Genomic DNA, 21,535 nt, shown 5'->3' on the forward strand with positions numbered 1-21,535 from the left:
CTCTTCAATATATATTTTTCTGGGAGAAGCTTGATATCCTTACAAAATAGTATTCTTAATGAATGACAACACAATATTCCCCATTGTTCAAATTTTCTACAACTACAAGTAATTGCCCACTCTCCATTCTCTAAGTATGACTCATATGAAACATTTCATTCTCCTTTTTCATCCACCATTGTTATGACATAGTTGCAACATACATTGGTTTCATTCCTTTCAACTATGTTTGTTGCAGATACAAGATCCCATTCTCGTTGGAACAAGTTGAACATAGGAGGAGTGTATATCTATGAAAGTTGTCGAATTAATGGTGAACTTTGTACTATCATTCTTGGTATCTTTTGGCGCATCTCATAATCATGTTGTAACTCATTGTATCTTTTTTTTCTTGAACAATCCGTTCAAATTGCTTAAAAAATTGGTTGATATTCAAATTAGGTCTTGTGCAATTCTTTATATCTGAATTAATGCTTTCACTTAGTTGTGTGCTCCTCATGCCAAGCGTAAAAGCATTCTTCATATAACATGCTGCCCATTTCTCTTTTCTCTGATATATTGAATTCAACCATGTGTTTTCTTCAACATTGTATTTCACCAATAAATCTCTCCATAAGTTTTCAAAATCTATTTCTTCTTCATAATCATACATACACTTCTTGAAATCTTGTAAGAAATGTGATCCATCCTTCATTAAATTTCCAAGATGCTTGACTCCATTCCTCATTATATGCCATGTGCACAAACCATGCTTTGTCAACGACATAATCTCCTTTAATGCTCTTTTCATGGCTTGGTCTTGATCAGTAAAAACAGTTTGTGGATTTTTTTGATTGTGTGCTTGCAAAAATGTTTGAAATAACCATTTGAAGGACTCAATGGTCTCATCATACAATAAGGCTGCCCCAAATATCAGCCCTCATCTATAATGATTAAATCCCGAGAAAATTGCAAGAGGCCTATGATCTCCATTTGTACAATATGTTGTATCCAACGAAATGACATCTCCAAAACAATGATAATCAAATAACATTCTTGCATCAGCCCAAAATATGTTTGTTATTTGTTCTTCCAAATCCATTTGGTAGGCATGGAAAAATGAAGGATTATCTATTAATTGTTGTTGGAAATATTGTAACAAAATTCCAGCTTCACCATATGCCATATCTCTTCGCCTCTTTGAGTTCAGATAGTTCTTTGCATCTTCTCTTGTATAGCCCAAATTCTCTCTACCTCCTACATATTTACTCATCAAATCAAATGATGCCTTTTGTTGAATCCCTGCCTGTTCTGCCATTTCAAGATCATATGCTTGAAAATCTGTTATTTTTTGTTTACAAGGTAATAGATGAACTGTTTCTGGTGGATGAAGTGGGTGGTTATGATCATCAATAAAATCAACTACTCTATATCTTTCACCAACTCTTTTAACTTTCACTCTTGCAGCACATCCTGTTCTTGTCTCAGGTCGAGGATTATTGGTCTTAAAGTCTCTTTTATCTAGTTTTCGCATACCTTCCTTACAACAAACATAGATGTAAGAAGTAATACACCCATCTTTTTTATTCTTGCTAGGGTAGTGTTTTCTAACTCAAAACCTTTACTACCACCATAATTAACCCAAAACTTCCATGCATCTTCTAAGTTATCAAATTCAAGACCAAGTTTAAGACTCAAACCTGTATCCATCAATTACTCCTATAAAAAACAAATATATATAAAAATATTTATTAAATTGGTCATAAAAAAACATGAATGTTTTTAAGGAGAATCATGACAGAAACACAATAATATATGCTTACACATTTAAATGTTGTGAAGAAAAACAAAACTGAAAAGAACTATGCTGAATAACAAAAAAAATAATAATGACCTGATAAACTTCTGAGGTGCTGGTCCTGAGCAGCTGCACTGTTTCATTCAGATGAGGGTTTTTTTACAACAGTGAAAGAGGAACTGTTAAAACGTTACGCTTCATTCTTCTACTAAAAGTTAATATATTTTATAAAATTGGAAAAGTGCAAACGGTGCGGTTTTAACTAGGCCAGCAGGGATTAAATTGAAAAAATGCAAACGATGTTGTTTTAATTGGGCCACCAGAGACTCAGTATCTTCCTGTACAATAGAGAAACGAAACTCTTAAACCCACTGAAGAGAAGAGAATAGCACAGATGACGATGAGAGAAGTAGAAGTTTGTGTGATAAAAAGCGGAAAGACAATAAAACCAAAAAATTTACACGTATCAACTAGGGATGTCAACGGGACGGGTAGGGTACGGGTAGTAGCTCCCCCGTACCCTACCCGCTGGATAAATATTCGCCCCGTACCCATATCCGTCGGGTATCCGTTATGCGGGTACCCGTCTATTTTTTTCATATCCGCGGGTATTCACGGGTACCCGCGGGTATTTACGAAAAAAATTTAAAAAATAAATATTTAACCATAATTAGTGCTTGGATCAACAAGTCCCCTTTCTCCGATTGATTCTTGAAAAACAAACAAATAAAAAATCACTACCAATTTATATAGTATTTTATTTTTGAATAAAATATTAAAGAAATTACTAACTTCATCATGTCCACCTCTTGCAACATTGTATAAAGTTTCATGTTGTCCATAACTAGTCTTAGAGACACATCAATGTCTCCACAGTATATGGAAGTAATTTACTCATGTGTGGGGTAAGAATCTGACCACCATTATTGAATGAAGACTCATAATGTTTTTTACTAATATAAATATATATATATATATATATATATATATATAAATATAAATATATATATATAAAGGTATTTTTCTGAATTAAAGTTTAACGGGTACGGGTATCCACGGGTACGGATACTATGATACCCGTACCCGCCCCGTTAACATGCGGGTATCAAAAATACCCATACCCACGGGTAGCGGGTATCCATTTTTAGTATTCATTTCCTACACGTTGCGGGTTTTATCCGCAGATACCCGCAGGTACGAATTTTTTTTTTACATTCCTAATATCAACTAGACAATAATAGGTATTTTCGTATTTTTTAGTGGTAGTTTTTTTTTTTTTTATATTGTTATAGATATTAAATAGATGTTATGGTTAAAATTTACTTGACCGCTTCTATATTATTGTTACAATATAATCATATTATATTTTAATTAATAATAATATTCGAGAAGCTACTAAAAAGGAATTACGAGTGTGATTCCCAGAAAATACAATAAAATATTTCTTATGAGTAGATGGAGGGAAAATATGCCGCTTGGTTGCTTTATAGAATATGAGTAGTTGCTGAATGGGGAAATACACAACCTTGAAGAGATTCTTTTTACTCCGACCACGCCAAAAACCCTTTCCCACGGGTTACTTCCTTTTTCCTTTTTCGCAAACTAAATTTTTGGGTCTGGGTATATAAAATTACATGATTTCTATCTGATATATTGATTGAATGCGTGGTTTTGGGTTCTGGGTATTAACTGTTACATGATTTTACCTTATTGTAATCCCTTATCCGTTAGCTCTGCACCATGTTTGGTTTTGTTTGGAGAATGCCAACTGAGATATATACTTTTAAATAACAACTACTCTGTCGTGCCTGACTTGCAGAAACCTCCCATTTTGGGCTTTCTCTCCAATCCTACCTCACAGTCTGAAGAGGCTTAACACTGGAGTGAGGTAAAGAAACTTATGATCACATCTTTCCCTGGACCTAGTTAAGCATTCTTTGATGTATATTGCGCTTACACTTACATTTTTGGAATAATATTAATTTGTTTGCTTGTTTCCCATAAAAGGGTCGTGCAACTTTTTTTAGCGGGAGTCCATTTGATCATTTTGAATAGAACGGCAAAGCTTATGCTTCTTACCAGGTTTTAAAATCTTCTTCAGATTCATTATTTCTCTCTTTTCATTTGTTAACAGTGTAACATCATATCAGATTCTTTTCTTGTTAACACAGGCCAGCAATGCTTGCATTTTCCCAGACTTTGTTTTGACTTTAGTAATCTCAGGAGAATTTTAGGACAATGGACTGCGTTTTAGCGCTGCCTGCCCAGAAAGAACGAAATGTGATCGAATCGGAAAGGAAGAGAGGGTCCAAGAAACGTAAGCCTCATCAAGGTGACATCGAGGAGAAGGTTGATTCTGATTTGTATTCTTATGGATGTGACATTGGATTTGTAGGAGATAAGTTGCTGTCAGATGGAAAGATTCAATCCAAGCAAAAGATGAAGAAAACAGTTGAGGATGAGCAGCAGGAAAATGCAAATGACACTGAAGCCAGTAAATTCATACTCAAGAGGAGTGAGCCTCACATTTACAGCAGGGAGAAGATTGATCAAGAATTGTGCAGTTATGGCTGTGGTATTGGATTTGTTGAAGATAAGCTGCTAGAAGAGGGAAACATTAAATCCAAGGACAAGAAGAAGAAGAAAGTTGTTGACCATAGGCTGCAGGAGGATGACTTTGCCCTTGGTTTTGTTGAAGATAAGCTCTTGGTGGATGGAATTATTAAATCCAAGGACAAGAGGAAGAAGAAATTTGCTGATAATAAGTTGCTGAAGAATGGTGATGATATTGAAACCAACAACTTCATACTAAAGAAGCATGATCTTCAAGGTGACAGCAGGGAGACAATTCATCCTGATTCGTGTTTTCATGGCTCTGACATTGGATTTGTTGAAGATAATTTGCTGGTAGATGGAAAGTTTAAATCCAGGAAAAAGAATAAAACAAAAAAAGCTGTCAAGGATAAGCTGAGTGAGAATGGGGATGATGCTGAAACCGGTAAATTCTTACTCAAGATGCGTGATTCTCAGAGTGACTACATGGACACTGTTGATTCAGGGTTTTGCTGTTATGCCAAATCATTGGATAAGGAAAGCAAGTCTTATCCGATTGCTTTACCTGCCTTTGGACGGTTATTAGGGGATAAACTGGAGGAAGATGGTTGTGCGGTACAGAAGAATCAGCTGGGACGTGAAGGTTATGTTGATTCTGTTTATTTGTCTGCTGTTTCTAGAGATATCTTTGAGGATAAGCTGAATGAAAATGGAAATGAATTCAAATCCATTGGTATTAAATCCGAGAAGAAAAAGTCTAACAGCCAGAAAACTGTTTCTGAGAGTACCAAAGCTAGAAAGGTTTCTCCTTACTTTCAGATTGAAAATGTGAAGAAGACTGTTGAATTAGACGCACCTGATAATGGTGAAAATGACTTTGACATTGTTGCTTCAGTGGGTACTTGTAGATATATGGTCCAAGACAGGGAGGAGGGGAACAAAGATAAAATTGCCATTGCGAAGAATAAATCCAAATGCAAGTGTAGATACAAGAAGCTTTTATCTGTTGAGCATGATCCAATTCAAAAAAATTCACCTTCCATTCAAAGTGACAATGAAAAGAAGGTTAATGCATATTCACGTTGTTGTGAGACTGAATCCATTGCTTCACCAAGTATTGGTAGTAGTTTCCTTGGAGATAAGACGCTGGCGGATGGAAATGAAATGGAAAATGGAACAACTAAATTAAAGAAGGTCAAAGCTTTCCGAAATAAGTTGCGAGAGAATGGAAATGACGCTCAAACTAGAAATGTTAATTCCATGAAAACAGACTCTGTGATACAGAATAATACAACCCTTCGTGTTGAATATGATTCCCATTTTTTTCATAATGACATTGCGGAGATGATTACAGGCAATTCATTGAATATGAAAAGCAGATCTGAGTCCATTGCTTTACCTGTCTGTGGACATTCCATTGAGAATAACCTGGAGGGAGAACTTGGTGGGGAGAAGATCAAACAACATGGACTTGATAGTTGTATTGATCCTCTATTGTTTACAGTTGCTTCTGGAGACTTTGAGGAATGGCGTGAAAATGGAAATGGAATTGGGACTCTTAAAGTTGAATCCCAGAAAAAAAGAAAATTCAGTGGTCAAAAAACTGCTGCAAAGCATGGCAAGGTTCCGAAGGTTTCTCCTTATTTTCAGAATGACAAGAAAACAGTGAATGTTGAAGCGCTTGAACATGAAAATGATTTTTATTCTATTGCCAACTCTGGTGATAACATCGCAATTGAAAATTTTAAATTCCAAGGTAAGAGAACATCCGCAACGAACAAGACAGTGGAGCATGTGCAAGTTCAAAAGGTTTCTCCTTTTTCTCAAAGTAACAATGGGAAGAAGGTTGATCATTCTGGAGACTTTGAGGAATGGTGTGAAAATGGAAATGGAATTGAGACTCTTAAAGTTGAATCCAAGAAGAAAAGAAAATCCAGTTGTCAAAAAACTGCTGAGAAGCATGGCAAGGTTCCGAAGGTTTCTCCTTATTTTCAGAATGACAAGAAAACAATGAGTGTTGAAGCGCTTGAACATGAAAATGATTTTGATTCTATTGCCAACTCTGGTGATAACATCACAATTGAAAATTTTAAATTCCAAGGTAAGAGAACATCTGCAAAGAACAAGACAGTGCAGCATGTTCAAGTTCAAAAGGTTTCTCCTTTTTCTCAAAGTAACAATGGGAAGAAGGTTGATCATTCTGGAGACTTTGAGGAATGGTGTGAAAATGGAAATGGAATGGAGACTCCTAAAGTTGAATCCAAGAAGAAAAGAAAATCCAGTTTTCAAAAAACTGCTGAGAAGCATGGCAAGGTTCCGAAGGTTTCTCCTTATTTTCAGAATGACGAGAAAACAGTGAATGTTGAAGCGCTTGAACATGAAAATGATTTTGATTCTATTGCCAACTCTGGTGATAAAATTGCAATTGAAAATTTTAAATTCCAAGGTAAGAGAACATCTGCAAAGAACAAGATAGTGGAGCATGCTGAAGTTCAAAAGGTTTCTCCTTTTTCTCAAAGTAACAATGGGAAGAAGGTTGATTTTGGATCATGTTGTTATGACAGGGAGATTGGATTCAGTGCCTTATCTAGTACTGGTGTTGATTTCCTTGAAGATAAGCTGCCAGAGGATAGAGATGTAAGTGAAAGTCTGGAAGTGAATGGAAATGACACTAATGCTTATGTTAATACCAAGAACATGAAATTTGTGGCTCCGAAAACTGTAGTCCAGGTTGGTGTTAGATATGTTTCCCCTTATTTTCAGAATGACAATGGGAAGAAGTTTAATGTTCAGCCACTGAAAAAGGAAATCAAGTCTGAATCCATGGTTATACCTACCTTTGGAAATTTAATGGAGGATAAACTGATGGAAAATAATGCAGGGAAGAATGTTATACAACAGGTACTTGAAACTCATGCTGATTCTGTTGCATTAATAGCTAGTTCTGAAAATTTATCTGAGGATGAACCTCAAAACATTGGAAATGAAATTCAAACCTACAAAATTGAATCAATGAAGGGAAAATCGAACAGCACAAAAACAGCCCAGGATCATGCCAAAGCACGGAAGGTTTCTCCTTATTTTCAGAATGACAGTGAAAAGACAGTTAATGAAAAATTCCATGGGCTTGAAAGTGACATTGATTCTGTAGCTTTAATGGGTACTTGTACTTTTGGAGATAAAATTCCAATTGAAATGTTTAAATATGAAGGAAATAGGACATCTGAAAGGGAAGTGTCAACTGAGCATGCTCAGATTCAAAAGGTTTCTCCTTTCTTTCAAAGCAACAATGTGAAGAAGGTTCGTGCTGAATCATGTTGTGCTGGTGGTATGCTCCTTGAACATAAGCTGCTGAGGGATGGAAATGTAATTGAAAATGGATTGACTAATATCAAGAAGAAAACCATTTCCAATAAACGGCAGGGGAATGAAAATGATACCAATAGTAAAGTTAAACCCAAGAAGACAAAACCTCTAGTTCAGAAGAATGTTGCCAATGATATTAGATATGTTTCCCCTTATTTTCATAATGATAGTGGGAAGAAGATTAATGTGAAGACAAAACCTCTAGTTCAGAAAAATGTTGCCCATGCCATTAGATATGTTTCCCCTTATTTTCATAATGATAGTGGGAAGAGCATTATCGTGAAACCTTTGCATGAGGAAGGCAAGTTGGAATCTATTGCTTTACATGCTGCTGAAAATTTTGTGGAGGATAAATGGGAGGAAAATAAATCCAGTTGCAGTGAAAAATCTATTGAAATTAAAAAAAATCTTTCTGCCTCTGAGAAGTGGGACGAGGCTTACAAAAGAAAAACTCCTGATAATGCATGGAAGCCTCCACGGTCTGCAACTGTTCTCATTCAAGAGGATCATGCTCATGACCCTTGGAGGGTGTTGGTCATTTGTATGCTTCTCAACCGGACTTCTGGTAGACAGGTATCAATTATTTGCATAATAATTATTTGTATGCATAACCTTAGATGTTTAGCATAGTTTATTTTTCATTTCAGCCCTTTGTTTTACTCTTGGCCTGAGGTAGGCACCATATACCGGGCTTTTATATCTGTTTATTTGAAGGCACAAAATTGTCTCTGTCTCTTATATTTGTAGCTGTTATATGGTATCAGTGTCATTCATCTGTGTTTATCTGCAATTGAAGACACGGTAAAATAGGGGCTATAGTTGTTGTTATGCCTTTCTAAAATGTTTTATGTGGGGTTACTATTGCCATCTTCGAAATGAAATCTCAGACGTTAATGTTTATCCTCTTTGGTACTCAGGGAATTATGTTTCATTCTCTCTTGCTCTATGAAAATTAGGGTTTATCTTGCAGTGAGTGGTAGAATTGTTGCTTCTAATAAGAGCCGGATGACTAATTTTATAGTGATAGTCATGTTAGTCCAAAGTTCTCAGGAGTGATAATCTCATTGAAATTAATATTTAGTTCTCCCGTCTTATCAGCGAATTGCCAGATTTGCAGCAATTTTTATGGCTTATATATACCTATCACGTGAAAGGAATATTTAAAACCTATGTATGCACGATATAGTATGTAGTTTTGTTGCATTATTTTTCCTCTTTGATTTTTTTTGTTGAACTCGGTTAACATTCCATATTTATAATATGGTTTTGAGAGTTTAAAAGGTTGTGGTCAGTTAATGTTGAATTTTCTGCAACATGTACTCTTTTCTGGGGACTCCAGTCAATCTGGTAAATCTCCTTGTAATCTCGCCTAATAAAATCTCAACAACCTGCTGCAATTTTATGCTTGGCAAGTAGCATATCATGACTTTCCCCAAGTAATTCTTTGGGCCTTTGTACAGAGCCTCTTAATGCAGATACGTGGTTCTTGTTATTGCAATACGTAGATCATAATTCTTAGCTGAATAATATTGTGATCGTAGTTTTGGAGAGTCAGCCATTATTTTCTATCTTAGTATTAGTAGTATCTTTGTATATAAGTGTAATGTAACAACAATTAAGCCTAATATTAATATATTTCTTGAAAGAGGAGTGCTAGCAACTCTAACACTCGTAATACACCCGACAGTTTGTTAAAATTTATTGGAAACTACAAAGTTAGGAAATATTCATAAAATAAGCAGTAAGACCATATTTGTAATTGCAATAAATTTTAGCTAATAGTAGAAATTGTGTTCAGAAGAGTGTGTTGCTACCATTTCTCCTTTTATAAGTTGACAAGGATTAATTTTATAAGTGAAAAAATGATGCTGGGTTGTTAATTAGTTCTTCATTCTTCCTTATAGAATGGCTAACCATGGCTTATATTCTATGCACCATTTCTTATGAATGATGACATGTTGGCTTGATAAATAGGTGATCATTTAACAAATGAATGAAATCAGAATTCAGGTGTCAAGTTCATGACGTGTTTCAGAAGAGAAAAAATTAGTTTATGGATTTGTGTATAGAGTATTGAGGAATATAGATGCCATCCTTTTCATATCTTGAGGGCCTTTTGCTTGATTGCTGTTAACGAAGAATTTTCAAACTTACTGGGGTGACATTTAAAACCCTACAAGTTGTTTTACCTCACATTTTTACTATGTCCACCTTTAATTATTTGCTTTCCATTCTATCCATGTTTATTCTTCAAATTGGGTTTCATTTCAATTGTAGGGTAACCAGTGAATTAAAGTCTTGTGTGTTTTAGTATAGTTATCTCAACTAAACTACGAAATTTAGACCATGGTTTCTATGGCAAATTTGAAGTATTACAAAAGGCATATGGTCTCGCATTGCTTACATCACACACTCTCAAAGAGTTTATATACCAAGGCACTCCTTACACTTCCAAAGTGGGTAGCAAAGAGGTGGGCCTCGTGCATATCATTTGGGCTTTCTATGCACGGTTCAATTCAAATTCTGCGAATTCCACCCCCACTCCGCCTGTGCAATAAGGAGGTCTAGGTTCTTTTTACCAGTTTGTTTTTTCCTTTTGCCTTTGGTTAATATAAACCCTAAAGCCTTATCTGGATTTCCTTATATTTTGGCCTTGTGAATATTGGACCCTTGGTCTTCCCTCTTCATCCCTTTATTCCGTACCCTGATCGCGTCATGTGCCTCCATTTTCTCTACCTTTCCTTTCGTAACCTACGCAATCATTGGTGCTTGTGACTATGTAGATCAAGTCTTCACTCCCAATAAAAGGTGTCTCTTATCTTGGGTTCTTTGCTTTTACAAGCTTGCTTGCTAGTTTTGTGCTCCTTGTACCTCTCGTGAAGTTCTAATTGTAGTCTGGAGGGTATGTGCGACACATAACGGATAAGTCCTTAAGATTAGTGTTCATCTACGTCTCAGGAAACTTAAGGGTAGTGCTCATCCATGTCTCAGGAAACGATTTGGCTCATGTTCTCAGTCAGCCTTTACTACAGTTTCTTCTGCCATTGTTTTCTTGGAAATATTTGTTTCAATTTCTTACCTACTCTAATCTTCAAAGTTTCCTCCTTGCCAAAATCATTTGAAGTCCAAAGCTCCTTCTAGTATTTTGTTTGGACGTCTATACATAACAGGATTGTCATATATAACTTTCTCCAAATTTTAGGTATGTTTCTTCCGGTGAATAATTCAAGAGTGTTGGTATCATGTATTCTTCCGAGTCTTGCTTTCACATTGGTTGTTGAAATTGGATATTGAGTCCATCAATTTAGTGCGTGTTTGGCTTGACTTTTGAAGCCTTAGATCCACGTCAGTTAGGTAGGAGCACTGTTTGAGAATGTGTTAAATTTAGGAATCATAAAGCCTAGTCAATCCGTCTTAAAGAAATCATTTCATAGTTGTCATTCAACCCTGAAAATTATGTCAATAGAACTAGTAGTTATTGGCAGAGTTGAACTTCTGCTTTTCCTGAAAACAACCTCATGCATTTGTGGTTTCCTTTCAATTAAGAAGGACCATTAGATGTAGTGTAAATCTTGAAATTATATCTACATGTACTGATGGATTATTTTTGCAAAATGCAGACAAAAAAAATTGTGTCAGACTTCTTCAAGTTATGTCCGGATGCAAAAACTTGCATAGAAGTTGCAAGAGAGGAAATAGAAGAGACAATAAAGACTCTAGGTTTTCAACACAAAAGAGCAAAAATGTTACAACGTCTCTCTGAGGAATACTTGGACGAAAGCTGGACTCACGTAACTCAATTGCATGGGGTTGGGAAGTAAGTCATTTTTGTGTGCACTCTTTTGGTCATTATTTATATGCAGTAATTACATATTACCTTGATTGTGTGTGTGTTTTTGATTGCTTCTGTTGTTGATGATACTGTGGTTCTTTCTTAATCAGGTATGCAGCAGATGCATATGCTATATTTGTTAATGGGAAGTGGGATAGAGTGACACCTACAGATCACATGTTGAACTATTATTGGGAATTCCTCCGTAGAATCTATCAAGCATGAATTGGAATGAAATTTCTAATTTTGCTATTTTTTCTGTCTTTTCTTTTCGTATCAGTTAGAAGAGGGTTTTCCCTCTCTTTATGGAACCACAAGTCTAAGTTTCCAAATTGTAATGTTTTGAGGAACAATGTGCTAAGCATGACCTACAACATTTTGCATAGGGCTTTTTATTTTACAGATAACTATTTATGCCCATCACTATAGCTAAATTGTTGAAATTCAGTTTCTTTCTGGATCATGTATGTTATTTTTCATTTTAAAATGTACAAAATTATGTTTCTTAATCGTACTATTCATATATATATATATATATATATATATATATATATATATATATATATATGTATGTATATTCCTTTATTTGATGACTACACAGATATCTCAAACTTTCTACCCTCATTCTCAGTCCACCATATTTTTTTATAACTTATTAATTGTCAAATCTTGTCAATTTTTAAATTGCTGGTAATTTTTTTATCCAAAAGTTCATGTTTTATATATTTTGACATCTTAGTTTAATAATTTAAAATACATGTATCATTTATTATCACATGAAAAATATTATTAAAAGAATAAAAAAAAACAGAAAATCAGTAGAGGATCCAAACATCTCAAAAATATAAGACAAAGAAGATAAGATCTCTTATACATAGGAAGTTTGCCTCTATTATGAAAGAAACCCAAACTAATTAGGAGACAAAATAGAAGACTTAGAAGATTCTATCTTACTTTTTCAATTTTATTTACTCTTCTATCCTAATTTTATTATTTGAATATCTGCGGTACTTGATCATTCTATTATATAATAATAATCTTTCTAAAGTTTACGCTAATTAAAGGTGACATGAAATGTCATGTCACAGGAAGAGATGAATTCTAAACTGTGAAGAGTTACAACTTTGAGTCCTCTAACCAATTTAACATTGTTGGTAATTTTTTGTATCTTAATAACCTACATTAAATACCAATTTTTGTTTGAGATAACGCTTTTAGGAACTATATAGATTGAGTCAAACATTTTCAACGATATGAAAGGATACGTAATCTAACTAGTTTTTCTACCCATGCAATGCACGGGGTTTTTGTAGATGTAATTTTTTTGGTAATGACAATGAACAATAAGTGCTATCCAATAATCTATATAATGAAAATATGATGTCTTTAAAAATTTATCAAGTGTAAGATACATAAAATAAATCAATTAAGAACCTAATAAAAAACATATTGTTGTTGCTTTGAGAAGCATTGTTGCTCTATTTCATTTTTTCTTTTGTTGTCTATTTTTTTATCTGCAACAACCAACAAAAAAAAATGATTGATACAAATAAGCACTTTATAACGAAGTGTTACCAAATTACACCTCTTTGTTCAAGCTGTTTTCAATGATAACAATTAAAGAAGCAAAGATATAAATAAGTTAATCTATGTTTATACAAATGAATAAGTTAAAATAAGAATAAAAACTAATTAATTGCATACCTATAATCTCTTTTTTGTTAAACAACTTCAAAAATTTCTTTGTACACAATGTTTTTAGTTGTGTTGGAACCTGTTTTCAAATGGTTGTATGACTTCAAAAGTGCAGGATATAAACAGAATAAAAATAAATCTTTGATATAAGAAGAATTAGGTAATAAACAGAAGACTCACTAAACTCCAATCCAGTTAATGAATGCCTTTGTATAACAGTTTGAATAATTTATCATTGTCAAGTTCGAGTAAAAAACATATACATAGTAAAAAATATCAATTTCAGCTTAGTTAAGTCCAATCAAACCTGATATGTTGGTACTTTCAAAAGCATTGTTGTTGTGTTTAATTTGTTTGTTCTGTTGTCTTATTTTTCATCTGCAACAACAAAAAATTCACTGATACAAAAGAACACTTTATAAAGAAGTGTTACCAACTTACACCTCTTTGCTTAAACTGTTTTCAAACTACATTTGTAGAATGAGATGTTACAAACTTACATCAATGTTTATTACTTCTTGAATTCAACCTTTGTTGTAACACCATCTTGCATTTTAAACAATGATTTTTCTCCAGTCCAAAATAGAACATGCAATACTTTGAAAGATAACAATTGAAGAAGAAGCAAAAAGATAAATAAGTTGATTTATGTTTATACAAACAAATAAGTTAAAATCCAAATAATAAATAATAAATTACATACCTATAATCTCTTCTTTGTCAAAGAGTTTAAAAATTTTCTTTGTACACAACGTTTTTAGTTGTGTTCCTAACATTTCCATCTTCATCTAGTATAAGTATTTTCAATCCTCTTTTGATTTTTACTCTAGAAATAACAACATATAGCTAGCCATGTGTGAATACGGGACGTGGAAGATAAAGTCTGACTCTAGAAAGAATTTGTCCTTGACTTTTGTTAATCGTCATTGCAAAGCATAAGGATATCGGAAACTGTCTTCTTTGAAATTTGAAAGGCAACCCTGAATCAGATCGAACTAAATCCATTCTTGGTATAAAAAATCTGTCACCAATGTTTTTTCCAGTAATTACAGTTGCAGAGATTACATTCTTGCCTAAATGGTTAACTTGCAATCTTGTGCCATTGCAAAGACCTTTCGCTTGATCAATATTTCTTAAGAGCATAATTGGCACACATGTTTTTAACTTCAGTTTATGATTTGGTATCCCTGAACATTTGATATCATTTAAGAATTCAGATGTAAACCATTTAGATTGAACTTCATCTTGTTCATTAGATTGACAAGGTGTATCTGAACTTAAATAAGTTACCTCTTCACCACCTAATAAAGACAACATGAGTTCATTTACTTCCTCTACAAAATTAGTTGTTGGGCACAAGATTGCTCCATCATCAAAATAACCGGGCTTCATCATGTTAACCACAAATTGAGGATAGACAAATTCAACCAATGACAGTAAAGGTAACTCTATATTTGCAATCAGCAGCTGTTTTGGAATCTCAACCATGCACTCACCATTCTCATTTAAATCCATGTCTCTATCTCCAATCTTCAATATCCAATCAACAAATTCTTTGATATCATTGGCTATTTGAGTATCTGTTGTAGTACTTAATCTCATGTTCTTTGAGAGTTTGAGCACTTGACAACACTTCCATAACTCAAAATACTTGGTTGCTAATTTGATGATATCAAACCTAGATCCTTTCTTGATAGCAGGTAAAATTTGCCTGAAATCACCTCCTAACACAGCGGCTTTACCACCAAATGATTTGGCATTATTGGCATCATCAACATTTTTCATAATATATCTTAGTGTTCTATCAAATGCTTCAAAGCACATTCTATTCATCATTGGTGCTTCATCCCAGATAATCAGATTGATTGCCATCAAAAGTTTAACATGAAGACTACCTTGAGCTATGTTGCAAGTTGATTCATCATTAATTAACAATGGGATGTAGAAGGTAGAGTGTGTTGTTTTTATACCAGGAAGTAGTAAAGAAGCAATTCCACTTGATGCTACGTTCAATACAATCATGCCTTTGCTTCTTAGAGCAGCTGACAATGTCTTTCACATAAAATTTTTCCCTGTACCACCATAGCCATATAAAAAGAACAATCCTCCCTTTCTTGAAAGAATTGCTGTCATGATATCCTCATATACATGAACTTGTTCATCAGTGAGTGCTTTTAACAAAATGTCATGTTCTTTGGCCATGTCTTCTTTATTATATTGCAGCTCATCAACAATAAATATATTCTAGAATATATGTAGATCTGAAATATCAAGTTGAGGTAATGAAGGATAATCTTTCAAACATCTACCATTTGACATTAGCATTTCTTGTATTTGAAGCAGACAAATTTTCTATAATTTAGCATCTTTAATTTGAAGACCTGCATCAAAAAGTTAATGCAATCAGAAATTATATTTCTATTAATTTAAAGAAATGACAATATACAATACCTGGTAAGTTCAACTCCTTTCTTTTTCGGTACAAAATTCCATCACATAAGACACTCCAAGTAGAATTCTAAACTACATCAAGTTTAGAAATTGTATTCATCGACAACAAAGTAACAAATAATCTTCTAAGTTGATAGCCAGAAGCAAATTCACTTGCTTCTTTGATTGCATCAATATATTCTTTGTCGTCAGTCAACAATCCCAAAGCATAGAAAGCTTCTTGGTAGGTTTCAAAAAATTTACCATCAATGGTCTTTATGTTGTCATAATCAATACAACCTTTTTGAATGGTCAATAATATCCTCAAATAATAAAGGTCTCCAAAGCCAGGAGGAATATAAGTAAGTCTACCAATGTTGTAGCCTTTCTTCCTTGGTTTCCATTCTTTTTCTTTAGCAAACCACACAAATTTGCTTGGAAATTCAGAATAAGTCAATTCTTTTCCTTCTGTATAAATTTTGTTAGCCTCAAACCAAGCTAGAAACATTGTGTTAGCATTTTCTTATCTATTTAAGACCACATTAATATCATCATCATCTTTAAACAAAGCTGATTGTTGGCTAAGAAGATGGAATGTCAATCTCTGAACAGGAGGCCATCTATGATGGATGTCAAAAGCAAATATTCGCCAAGCTGCTTCACATGGTGATGATAGATACCTACAATCGTAATACCTCTTGATCTCATCAATAATGTTTGATTTGTCAGATTCTGAAGAGTTGTTGCTTATTTTAAGAGTAGCTCTGTCAGGACCTTTGTTCACACAGTAGAACAAATAGTTTATTGAATTGGTCTTGTTGCAATACTCTGTACTGACGTGAGCTTAATACCTCATTAGAAGAGGTGGATTGTAAGGAACAACACTTCTATTGTCAAGTTTAATTCCATTCTTCTCAACAAATCTACCATTATCAAGTCTTCTATAGCATGGATATCCTTCTTCATCAATTGAAGTTGAAGATGAGAATTTTTTTGGATAAAATTTATAACATCTACCTTCCTTCATGCACGGTTAATTATATCTTGCAGGTCCGCATGGCCCATGGATCATGTAACTTGAAACAACTTTTTCCAATTTGGGGTACAAATCCATATTGGGCAATTCAGCTGATATTACTTTATAAATATCAATTGGATTTTTCAATTTGCTTTCTCCATCCAACCACAAAAGTATATGGACATGAGGTAATCCTCTTTTTTGGAATTCTACTATGTACATTCCTGGATATATGAAAAAAAAATTGAAATTAGTTGTAAGAATTTCATTTCATCAATATCTTCACCATGTATATTATTTGATACAAAACATACCTATAGTGGTTTTTCCAAAGAAATCCTTCTTTTTAAAACATGTCATCATTTCATCAAGCTTGATTTTGAAGACTCTACATACAATATCAAGTATGTCTGAAGCGGATAACCTTTTGGCCAAAACAAATTGTCTTATTTGACTATAATTCACGTTGCATGTTATAGTAATGAAAAAATCATGATATCCAATTTTTTACAAATGGCCATAACATCTTGACAATTGTTGAACATGTACCTGGTACCACTAGTGAATCAAGCATGCAAGACAATAAGTCTTCCAATTAAAGAAGGATTTGTCTCTCCTCTATTAACAACCTCTTGTATTCCATTAAGAATATCACAATGAATTAACTTCTGATTAGCTCTAATGAAAGACAACTGTTGTGCTTCAACCATTGTATAGCAATAAACCAAAAACTGTTGGAACAATCGGCATGCATTGACAATATTACCAGATTCTATAGATCTTTGTTGTATTCTGAATGCAATAAATTCTCTCAAAGAAATTCGAACTCTCACCCTTGATTTACTTTTTGAATGAGATTCTCTTATTGGAATATCTTCTTCATAACCATCTTCTCCATATGGAAACATGAGAGGATATTGCAGTGGAATGAAAGGAGTGTGAGTTTCATGTAGTTCTGTCAATTCACCAGAATAATTTTTGACCATTATATCTCTGCCTACATCTATATTGGCAAAATCACCAACTATCAGTGCAACTATTTTATCACATGAAGGTGTGTTGTAGACTCTAGGGTCTTTGTTTCTGCCTCTAAATAGTCTTAGGGTGAAATCTGATTTCATATTTTACAGTGACAAATCACTAACTCTTCTAAAATATTTAGCAAGAACATTATGATTTTCAATCATTTTATCAAATCAGCAACCAATGATTCATCTAGAACAGATTCCTTACAGTTTGACCTAAAACATAATTAACGGAATAGATGTCAACAAATGTATTTAAATATTTAATTTAAGCAACATAAAGCACATGTTAACTAACCTGAAATGCTTCATTTTGTTACTCATTTCATTTTCGGTATCATATATGTACAATTGTGCAAACTTTGACTTTGATCCATCTTCTGGCAATAAACTACCAATATGGTGATAGTTCTGTCCATTAATAATAAATTGTGGTTGAGCATAACCATTGTTCATTGAAGCATCTATCTTACCACCAATTGAAGTAAATGAGAACATGTTGTTGTATATTATTTTATTCTGTAAAAATAGTTTGCTTCTATGATCTTCACCATTTAACAAAGCTTGAAGTAGATTAGGTGTTTTTTTTAATAGTGGAAGTTCCACTTTTCGCTTTTGCCAACACAATGAGAATTGAACTTCTTTTGAGGTGTTACATTTTTCTGCTCTTTCTTCATACCAAAGTTGAGTTTTACAATATTGACATTCCAAACAAAGTTCTCCAATATTAAGAAGTTCTAAACATCATTAAAAAGCATTAGCATGAAATGCATATATTTACTGTCAAATTATGTACAATTGGTGTTCGTTTACCTTGCAACTTTGCTTTGCAATACAATTCGTTTGTACTTGTAGTATCTGGTTCAATTGTGGTCAAATGACATGCATTAAATTAATGATTCAAATTATGTAGTTATTCACATGACTAAGTTTGGCATTAAATTTGTGAATTACCTTCATTTGTTATTGTTGCTGAAGAATCATTTGTTGTGTCTGAACCATTTTGTTTTGTTGTTGTTTCATCATCAAGACTGAATATGTTTTGAAATGATTGTATGACTTGAAAAAGATATTTGACAACCTTATTCTTAGAGACATAATAGGAATCATTTACAACTTCAGATGTTCCACCTATGGAAAAGAATTATTAAAATACTTTACTTACATGCACTGCCATTATCATTATGAAGATTGATATATATCAGTAAAAACCTACTTACCTGCACTACCATTGTAATTATTTCGTCCATTGTTTCTTTGTCTGTTATTGTTAACAACTGTACTGACTAAAAAAACAAATTGATATAAATTTTAAATTCTTTTTCTTCATGGAATTAAAATAGGTATATAAGAAATTAGAATGAATGTAGAAATATACCGAAAGTACTGTTGTATGTTACAGTAGAAGCTGGAGATTGTGAAGTGATTAAGTTTTGTTTGATTTAATTGTGAATTACAGTACTGGAAGAACTTGATATATTGTTTTCAGTCACTACATTCAAATGAATCTTATGTTATTATTTATTAAAATGAGATTTGAGGCATATTATTGAACAACCAACAAATATCATTCACCAATTGTTGTATGAAATATTGCATTCATATTCTGAAGGTTGTTCATGTTATTCTGTAGATCTGTAAAATTATTATTGTAAAAGTAGTGAATGTAACAAAATAAACAAAAATAGTTCATTCATTGATGTAAGAAGAATTTCTAAAAAAGTAGGTTAGAAACAGAAGACTTACTAAGATCCAACTCTTGTAATGGCTTCCTCTGTATAGCCTTTTCCAATAATTTTTCAGATTGACTTATTTTATCTGTCATTACAACAGGAAACATATTTCATTATGCATCTATGTTGTGAAGTTCCAATTGAAAAAAAAATTAAAGTTATTTATAAAAAGGAAACCTGATATTTTGCTACTTTGAGAAGCATGGTTGGTATATTTAGTTTTTTTTCTTGCATTCTCTTCTTTGTAATCTGCAACACCAAAAAATAAATAAACATACAAATACATAATTTGTAAAGACATGTTTGTTGAAGCCATTCTCAAACTACATGATTAAAATGAGATGTTAGATTACTTCTTGCATGCAACCTTTCTTGTAGCTCCATCTTCCTTCTAAGCCTTGCATTTTTGCAATCGTTTTGCTCCATTTTAGAAAAAAAAAATGGAATACTTTGAAAGGTTACAATGGAAGAAGAAGCAAAAACAAAAATAAGTTGACTCAGTGGCTGCAAAAGCTTTTACTGTTTTATTCCTATATTGGTGAATGTATTTCTTAAACTTTTTTTTGACATTGTACCTCTAATCACTATTGTGAAAAGATAAATGTTTGTAATTGTAATAGAAAAGCAATTGTAAGAGTATAAAAAGTTTTTATCAGTAGATAAAGATTAAAAATAGAAAGAGCATGCAGTGTTGACTGTTAATAGATCATAATCAATCATATGAATAGGAGTTCTTTCATAGTTGTTTTGTTCTTGCAACTAACAACACATTTCCTTTTTATGTAGGTACAACAACACATGTTTTTTTTATGCAAGTACTATATATAGTACAACAAAGAGGACAATTTCATAGCAACTTGGTTAAAAATTTTGTGGTCAAACATTCAGCAATTTTAATATGATTATTTGTCAATCTGATAACATATTATCAGTATCTGCACATCCTAAAGCAACATACATCCATACATATGATAGATAAGTATGATAAATATGATGATAGACTACCAAAACATAAATCGCAGAGGAAATTCAATATTCAGATTAAAAGAAGTTCAATTAAAATGGTTTTCTTGATAATATATGAATGAAACATACAATAATTATATACAACACACCAAAAACCATCCTCCAGCTTTTTAGTTATCAATATGATCATACATCTTTTATTTACAGTACCAAAATAAGGTCTGAGTGTAATTATTAATTTTTTGCTATAATATGTGTCACTTTAAATCAATGTTTAATTAAACTTTCATCATAAACTATTTATTTGCATGCATAGAATTTGAGAGAAGCTTCAAACTAATTTCATTAATAAAAAATAAAACTATACATATGCATTGCTGAAAATATAAAAAGTTCTAAGTTGATCAACTACATAAGTAGTAGACATAAAAACAAAACTATTGTTACTCGGCAGTTCCAAAAAACAACATAAAACAAACTCTAAATTAAAAATTACAATATGTCAGCACTTTGACACTCTGATTGCTTTTCATCTGGTCTACTTCAAACACTAGGTCAATAGTTTCATCAAATCCATGAGCAATACAAAATTTCTTCCAGCCACTTCCAATTTTGTTAGACTTCTTTGGATGATTTCTCAACAGTAGTTTACACTTCACTATTTTGCATAGTCCATGAAGAACAATGTTTTTAAATATTCCTTGACGAAGATAATTGCCAAAATCAGCTGGAAAATCCTAACAAATTTAATGAAATAATAAAATTAAATATAAACTAAAAATCAAGGAAATATATGAAATATAAATAAAAAGATAAATATAAATCTACAATAAACATCCACTGAGTAATTTAAATGAATTTCACCATATAGCTAGCTTGGCATTGGTATGGATTGAACAACAAAATTGGATGCAACCATTAAAAAGTCATTCTGACCTCTTTACAATCTTTGAGACCTTGAATGGTTGTCCTAGGTGTAAGCGTTAAAAAGTCATCTTCAACAGTATGTTTGGAACTCTAAGAAAGTTGAGTTAATCCTTGTGATGGAGATTCAGTGTTCTCACACATTCTGTGAAATAAAAATTAAAGTTAAGACAATGAATATAATCGAAGATTTGAAAGTTATAATAAAATGAAGAA

At 32.9% G+C, this 21,535-nt stretch overlaps 2 protein-coding genes and 1 pseudogene across 4 annotated transcripts; 1 reads left to right on the forward strand and 2 right to left on the reverse strand.

Moving 5' to 3' along the window:
• Positions 1-919: 919 nt before the first annotated feature.
• Positions 920-1,513, reverse strand: LOC114188295 (protein FAR1-RELATED SEQUENCE 5-like). The gene has a single exon (XM_028076897.1). It carries the CDS (start codon positions 1,511-1,513, stop codon positions 920-922), a length of 594 nt encoding a protein of 197 aa, XP_027932698.1.
• A 1,710-nt stretch (positions 1,514-3,223) lies between these two features.
• Positions 3,224-11,925, forward strand: LOC114188215. Of its 3 annotated transcripts, XM_028076779.1 has the most exons (7): positions 3,224-3,352; positions 3,597-3,665; positions 3,785-3,859; positions 3,949-4,094; positions 4,173-8,269; positions 11,317-11,513; positions 11,639-11,925. In XM_028076779.1, the coding sequence occupies exons 4-7, from the start codon at positions 4,016-4,018 to the stop codon at positions 11,751-11,753; spliced, it is 4,488 nt and encodes a 1,495-aa protein (XP_027932580.1). In that variant the 5' UTR covers positions 3,224-3,352; positions 3,597-3,665; positions 3,785-3,859; positions 3,949-4,015; the 3' UTR covers positions 11,754-11,925. The 3 variants fall into 3 exon arrangements, with proteins under 3 accessions (XP_027932580.1, XP_027932579.1, XP_027932578.1); XM_028076778.1 differs by having other exon boundaries at positions 3,597-3,702; positions 3,949-8,269; XM_028076777.1 differs by having other exon boundaries at positions 3,949-8,269.
• A 2,027-nt stretch (positions 11,926-13,952) lies between these two features.
• LOC114188296 lies at positions 13,953-15,245 on the reverse strand (annotated as a pseudogene).
• Positions 15,246-21,535: the final 6,290 nt, after the last annotated feature.

This window comes from Vigna unguiculata, chromosome 6, assembly GCF_004118075.2.
Source record: "Vigna unguiculata cultivar IT97K-499-35 chromosome 6, ASM411807v1, whole genome shotgun sequence".
Lineage (NCBI taxonomy): Eukaryota > Viridiplantae > Streptophyta > Magnoliopsida > Fabales > Fabaceae > Vigna > Vigna unguiculata.